Source organism: Lampris incognitus, chromosome 7, assembly GCF_029633865.1.
Source record: "Lampris incognitus isolate fLamInc1 chromosome 7, fLamInc1.hap2, whole genome shotgun sequence".
In the NCBI taxonomy this organism is placed as follows: Eukaryota; Metazoa; Chordata; class Actinopteri; order Lampriformes; family Lampridae; genus Lampris; species Lampris incognitus.
In genome coordinates this window covers 66,168,606-66,176,430 of record NC_079217.1, presented here as the reverse complement: position 1 = coordinate 66,176,430, position 7,825 = coordinate 66,168,606, and the positions used below count along the sequence as shown (strand labels likewise).

The 7,825-nt window shown below is 45.9% G+C and overlaps 1 protein-coding gene across 1 annotated transcript; it reads right to left on the bottom strand.

Annotated features, from left to right (window-relative positions):
• LOC130115327 (complement C1q and tumor necrosis factor-related protein 9) lies at nt 1–7,385 on the bottom strand. The gene is made up of 4 exons (XM_056282935.1): nt 7,178–7,385; nt 2,249–2,329; nt 1,516–1,596; nt 1–941 (listed from the first exon to the last, which is right to left on the bottom strand). The coding sequence occupies exons 1-4, from the start codon at nt 7,383–7,385 to the stop codon at nt 1–3; spliced, it is 1,311 nt and encodes a 436-aa protein (XP_056138910.1).
• Between the last annotated feature and the right edge of the window lie 440 nt (nt 7,386–7,825).

Genomic DNA, 7,825 nt, shown 5'->3' with positions numbered 1-7,825 from the left:
TTATTCCTCAGAGTCAGCAGGCGGGATGAGGGTGGTGTTGGGGCCCGGGAGGATGCCCCAGTCATACGTGGCATCACCGTGGGGCATCGGGAGAATGGGTTCTCTGCTCATGGGCGGGTCACATGTGTCAGGGTGGAGCAGGAATCCTGAGAAGGTGCTGCTGGCCTCGTTGCTGACATACATGCCATTGGTGGTGGCGTCTTTAACCTGCAGCCACACGCGGTCGCTGCGGGCCAGGTGAAGGACCACCTGATGCGTGGCGGTGCCCAGCTCTGCAGGCTCAGTCGTCTTCACCACCGGGACAAAGTTGTGGAAGAGGCCGACTTTGAGGACGCGCTCAAAGACGGTGAGGTGGTAGCTGAAGACATAAGTCCCATTGACAGGGGCGGTGTAGATGCCCTGGGTGGGGTCGTAATGCCCCTGGAGGTTGTACAGAAGATTGGAGAAGATGACAGGGGTATTGGGTGGGGGGAAGATGCCCCTCAGGCCGGCTGAGAACGCAGACTTGATGCTCGGCATACACGGACCCGGAGGACCCACCCATCCCATCTGCCCCAAATCTCCCTTCTGCCCCGTGTCACCTTTCTGCCCCTCGGGGCCCATCTGCCCCTTTTCTCCCAGCTCACCCTTCTTGCCTTTCTCCCCTTGACTCCCCACCGCTCCGTCCTGACAGGTACACTCACCTTTAGCGCCCAGCTCTCCTTTCAGTCCAGGTGCTCCTGGAGTTCCAGGGAGCCCCACAGAGCCAGGATCTCCTTTAGGGCCCGGGGGCCCTCCGGGGCCCCTGACTCCAGGCAGACCTCTGGGGCCGGTGGGGCCGGAGAGACCCGGAGGTCCCGGAGGACCCAGTACCATCTCACAGGCATCAGGACAGATGCCATCATCTCCTTTAGGACCCTGCTCCCCTGTGGGGCCCTCAACACCATGCTCCCCTTTATCACCTGCATCCAAACACAACGCAGAGATGAAATCCCTGTTTATCTCTAGCAAGTTAAAACATCTTCCCTAGCATCCATCATCCTTCTGTCTCTCTGATCCATGACGTCCTTAGTGTTGGTTGCGTGTTGGGCTGGGCAAGCTATGACCTAACTCTTCTCACAAAATGAGGTGTGAAACATTCAAGGGAGTCCATCCATTATCTGGACCGTTTATCCCGCTCTCAGGGGCGTGGGGATGCTGGAGCCTATTCCAGCAGTCATTGGATGGCAGGCGGGGAGACACCCTGGGCAGGCCGCCCGCCAGGCCATCACAGGGGTATTTTAGGGAGTATTATTTAAAAACTAGTTTTGGTTTATTATACTTTACCAAAGACTTCAATGCGATGAACCTTAGTTGGATTCTTAAACATGGTATATTTGCATATGTCAGTGGCTATCACGTTGTACAGCGATAGAGTGTAAAATCTAATATGATTGTAGTGCTAATATTCTCCATATCGCCCAGAGAGGAGCTCAGCAGGAAGCCAGCGTGGACGGGATCTGAATGACTTAAAGGTTAATAGAAATATCTGGTCACCTTTGAAGCCTCGCTCTCCTTTGGCGCCCATGTGTCCCTCGAAGCCACGGTCTCCTTTCTCCCCCTCGTCTCCTTTCTGTCCTGCAGGAAGTGGAACACAATGGCAGGTCATTCGACACCGACCCCATTCACTCCGACACCGTCCAGATGTAAAAACACACTACACTGGAACACAAGGCAGCGTGGCGGCCGTGTTTCCAGAAACCAGGATGAGCACGTTGGCCTCATAACTTCAGAACAAATACCTGCTGAAATATTGTCCTCTTCTTGGACCAATCAGGGCAGGTCCACATTCTTGCCACCCATTCACATCAATAAGCCACTGTCCTCTGCACAGTCACCTGACCAACCTGCTCATCCTGTTTACCCATCTATACTAGATATACACTATATATATATATATATATAGATAGATAGATAGATAGATAGATAGATAGATAGATAGATAGATAGATAGATAGATAGATAGATAGATAGATAGATAGATAGATAGATAGATAGATAGATAGATAGATAGATAGATAGACAGTAAAACTGCAGTCGTAGACAGTAAAACTGCAGTCGTAGACAGTAAAACTGCTGTCGTAGACAGTAAAACTGCAGTCGTAGACAGTAAAAGGCGTGTTCTTATTCAACATTAGAAAAGCTTCACCTCTTTAGAGGTGAATGGTTATAACGCACTCCACCTCTGGTTTAACAAGAGACTTCTAAACTCCTGATACCACCTGTCTACCTTTTATTCCCTGTCTTCCAACGAACCCTGGACGACCTCTGAACCCTGTCAGTCCTCTCCGGCCAGGACTCCCTGGACTACCTGAGAGAGAGAGAGAGAGAGATCAGCAGAGTTAAGTCCAAGAAAACCCCATCAGTGAGGGTAAGACTTTACAATGAGCAGCTGTACAGTCAGGTTTTCTCTACAGTCACATTACATTCTGTACAAACAGCAATGAATCAATATGTAACACAACAATTACTGAGTAATGCAGCAATCAATAAGTAATACAACATCACAAGCTTGTACAACACACGTGTTGACATTAGTGGAAGACTTAAAAATGGGAATAACTCATTGTTTTTAAGGAATTGTTAATGATAGCATTACAAGTAAAACATGAGAAAATGCCAAAACAACAGGAAATTAGAATTTAGAGTGGAAATCGTGAACCTGAAGGTTAAGTTTAATCATAAGGAGAAATAGGGACCATGAAGAGTTGTGTTAGCTGTTAAAGTTTCACTTATCGCCAAACATTCCTAATGACATTTTTTCATTTTCATATGACACCGAGTGGATATCTGGATGTTTTATGTATGTGTGTATATATATATATATATATATATATATATATATATATATATATCCAAGCAAGACAGAGACATTATATACCAGGCGAAGGAATCACTTTTGTACCACAATGGAAACCCATGGCAGAAAAAGTTAGCGGGAAATGTGATGTACCATGGGCAGCTTCGACGGGGCGGAAACTTGTGAAGTAGTTGGACTGTATGTGTTGTCTCAACTACAGGACCTGGACATCAGTGTTGGACTCTATAGGGATGGGCAAGCAATTTGTAGCAAAACACCACGAGAGGTCGAGCAAATTAAAACAATCTGCAAAATATTCTCAAACAATGGGCTCAAAATCACCATTGAAGCAAACACAAAACAAATGGACTTTCGGGACACATCTCAGTGGACCTTAGGAACGGCACAGACAAGCCGCACAAGAAGCCCAACAACACACCGCAGTATGTCCACAGAGAGAGAGCACCCACCCACCCTCCATCCTGAAGAACATCTCAGAGAGCATTAGTAGAAGACTCAAAATGATCCCCTAGTGAGTCCATCTTCAATGAAGCTGCACCCCCACACCAAGATGCATTACATAACAGCAGCTCAAGTGCAACCCACCATTACACACCGACTGAGCGCAAACCAACAAACGCAGCAGAAGACGTAACATCAGCTGGTAAAACGTACCCACCCTACACTGATACCATGGCCACAAACATGGGCAAGCAGAGTTTTGAACTTTTGGATAAGTGCTTTACCCCGGACCATCAAGCGAGGAAGCTATTCAATAGGAACACCATCAACATGAGTTATAGTTGCAGGCCCAACATTCAACACATAACATCGACCCGCAACACAACAATCATCAGCAAATCAATGACACCTTCATCACAACCGGACACCCCCAACTGCAACTGCCGTGTGAACGACTCCTGCCCCCTCGAGGGAAAATGCCAGACGAAGGGAGTCATCTACCAAGCTATGGTGACGAGGGAGGACAACGCCAACCTGGAGACATGTGGGGGTCTGACAGAGGGGACATTCAAAAAGAGGTTTGCTGCACACGTGTGTAGCTTTACAAACAACCGTTTAAAGAAAGTCACGTCTTTAAGCCCTTATATTTGGTCACTGGTGGACAGAAACATTAATTATTCAACCAGCTGGAAATCCTCTCAAAGAACCAGACGTATTCAGCCAGCAGTAAAGTGTGTCATCTGTCTACCTGAACAATATCTTATCCTCTGCAAGCCACAAATGTCCACTCTGAATAACAGCAATGCACTGCCCAGCAGCTGCACACAGGCATAGAAGCACCAATGTTGCTATTATAATAAATCATGCCAATAGACAAATTACCCCCCGCCCCGCCCCCATTGGACCGTTGGCGATCACGTGTTTTTGAATTTTTGAATGTCGCACCTCTCCCTTCCCCATTGGACGTTGTGCACGTGGTGTGCATGACGAGGCAGTAAATGGCGTGTTCTTTCCTCCTGTAGCTTTACTGACAGCTGGTGATTGTTTATGGCGTGAAACAGGCTTGTACTGTCTCATGAAGAATTTACTGACTCGCTGGATTATATATATATATATATATATATATATTATTTAATTATTTACTTGGTGTCCTTTCTGCAATGTATAGTAGCTGAATTCAGTTAAGAGGAGGTGGGAAGGGGTAGGGACAAGTGAGTGTGTACTTCCCCCAACACGTAAGAAATGATGTGATGTAGTATGTGGAGATTTGCTGACTGAGACGACACAGTCTCACTCCCAACTCGTCACACGCTTGGTCAGGACCCCTCTGCGGCACTTGGCGCCGCTCTGGCTGGCTACCACTTTAACGTCAACTGTCTACGTGCAGGGAAGTGGCGTTGTGTGGTCGCGCCCATATCCGCCAGCGGACACAGGCCCGAGAGCCCGCGCAGCTTTGATAAGCTCCGCCCCCGCACGCAGAGCGCGCCACGGGCGGCTTCCTCCTCCGCTCGCGCTTCTTTGTCTCCTCGTGGTCGGTGTGGCTCAGCCCGTCCGTCGGAGTTCTTGGAGTGGAAACGGATTCCCGGTTAAAGTTGGTGAGCTGACGATCCCTGAACAAGAAGAGCTGGCCGAGGAGCCGCTACTTCCGACTTCCGACTTAGAACGTTTGCTGTTCCGGTGAGTTAACGGTTGTAGCTGTTAGCTTAGCATGTCAACCACGTTAGCAATGAATGCACACAGATAAAAACAGATTTAGACTCTGTACTTCTATAAATAAACAAAACAGTGGGGATAATCGAAGAGGATAAAATGTGCTCATGAATATATAATGATTGTGTTTTTTGTGTGTCTGTGAGCCGCATGCGGCCGCTAATCTCGTCTCAGTCCCGTCTGCTGACGGGGTACGGGGCAAGGCCGTACTGACGAGGCCTGCACACCGGAGTCTTGAGTCACAGTGTTTTTATTCGTCGCTCTTTCCACATGTAGAACTAGGATGGCACGACAACCTTACGCTACTGCCACCTACTGGTGCAGCGGTGTAACATCATGAACTGATGCTGCATGTATGTACTTGTCATATCAATACAGAGACCGCGTCACACGTTGAAAGTTGACGCTACAGGGGTACCCAGAGCGGCGTGTAGAACCTGATAATGTAATAAATCCCCGATAATGTAATAATCCTGATAATGTAATAAATCCCCCCGATAATGTAATAACCCTGATAATGTAATAAATCCCCGATAATGTAATAACCCTGATAATGTAATAAAAAATGCACTTGAGGCCATTGTAAATGCAATAAAACCTGATAATGTAATAACGTCCTGATAATGTAATAAAGTGCATTTCCCGATAATGTAATAAACTATATATCATAGCTAACCCTAAACCCTAACCCTAATAACGTCCCGTTAATGTAACACATTATTACATTATTGGTAAAAAGTTTATTACATTATTGGGACATGCACTTTATTACATTATCAGGAAGTTATTACATTATCAGGTTTTATTGCATTTTCAATGGACTCGAGCAGATTTTTATTACATTATCGGGGTTATTACATTATTGGGAATTTATTACATTATCAGGTTCTACACGGCGCAAAGAGGGCTCCTGACCAAGCGTCCAAAAGTGAAGAGTTGGGAGTGAGACTGTGTAGGTGGATTTCTTGATCACTTCAGATGATTGGCGGTGGATTATCTGTATGTTATATCCTGCTTACTACATGTTCCACATAAATCATCATTCATTCATAACGTTCCGATCCAGACTGTCTACTTTGGTAAGTACTATATTTTCTGACATCATTTATTACTTCACTCGTCATGCGTTTTGTATTGTCTCTACCGAAAGAAAGAAAAGTGTAAAAAGTAGAATTTTTCTCTATTTTTCACTTTTTAAAAGAGCGCCTCCTAGTTCAGCCTCTCTCAGACGATCTTTTTTCTGATACTCATGATGTCACCGGACACTCATTTACATACAGCCAATCAGATCAATCCATCGACATCCGAAACCCCGGCTACCCCTACCGCCAAACCTTGCTTGTACTTGTCACTCAAAGGTCTGCTTATGAATATTAATGAGGGCTAGACCACGCCCCCGTCGTTCATGATACCGCGAACAGTTATGGATAAAGGTGCAAAAGAAAAACATCGGTCATTTCTGTTCTTATTTCTGCTGTTCGTTTTTCGCTCTTGTTTGTTTGGTCATACTCTTGTTTTTGCCTTGTCTGGTTTTGGAAAAGTGGATGGATGGATGGATGGATTACATTTGTATAGCGCTTTTCTAGCTGCAACAGCCACTCAAAGCTCAAATATATATTTATATAAATATATATATGTAAATATATATCTTTATATATATTATTTTTGCTCCTTATTATTTTGCTCCTTATTTGTTGAGCACTTTCCCCACCATTGAGTGTTTCTTTTAACAAAGTTTTATATATATATAGTATATATATAATTATTATTTTATATATATATATATATATATATATAAAGCTCAAATGCATAGAACACTCAAAGTGCTATATAAATAAAATGATGATGATGATTCACAGGTAAAATGCTGTTTGCTGAATGTTTTGTTTTGGCATGGTCGAGGTTTGTAGATGTGAAAATTTAAACCTAAACTGATTTAAATCTGGTTTAAACTGAGATGAGCAAATGAAGCGGGTGCTCAATAGACTGCTCTAATAGGCATTAATAAGAGTTATTAATACTTTTAAAGCCGTCTGCTGCAGTATAAAACTGTTTTAAGGGCTTACGGGTGACTGTTTTTTAATCACTGACACGGCGAGACCTGCATTCAACCCAACAACCCAACCCCCCCCACTGTCACGTGTGAAAAAAGTGTCCCAGTCGGGGTTGCTGTGGAGGTGGTGGTACCTGACGGGCCCCTGTCTCCTCGGTCTCCTTTGGGCCCCAGCGTCCCTTGACAGCGGGTGCAGATGCAGAACCACGGCACCTGGTCGGCAGGTGGGGGCACCGGCGCCTCCAGCAGCATCCGGCAGTACACCTCGCTCTCCTCCTGCGGGGGCAGCGTCATGTTGGCCCAATCCTCGTCGTGGAAACTTCGTCCGGGGCCACCCGTCATCACGGCAGGGGATTCCTCGGGGCCGTCAGCATAGTCGGTGGGAGAGGGAAAGAGCGCCTCCGGCATCGTTGTCACCATGGAGACGGACAATAATACACCCGCCAAAAAGCACAAAACAATCGTCATAGTCTGGAGACAGTGAGAGAGACAGACAAGGAGAGACATAAGAAAGAGTGAGATAACGATGAAAGGAGGGCGAGAGAGAGAAAGACAGACAAGACAGACAGACAGACAGACAGACAGACAGACAGACAGACAGACAGAGAGACAGACAGACAGAGAGAGAATCCTTCATTTTCTGTTTGTGACACCGATGTTTCAAACACGAGTTTGAACTTTTCTCCAAAGATGCAATGATTCAGTGATTCAACAATCAAACAATTCAACAGGATTTTACCCAGAAGTCCACAGTGACCCCACCCCGCACCCTGCATCTTTGG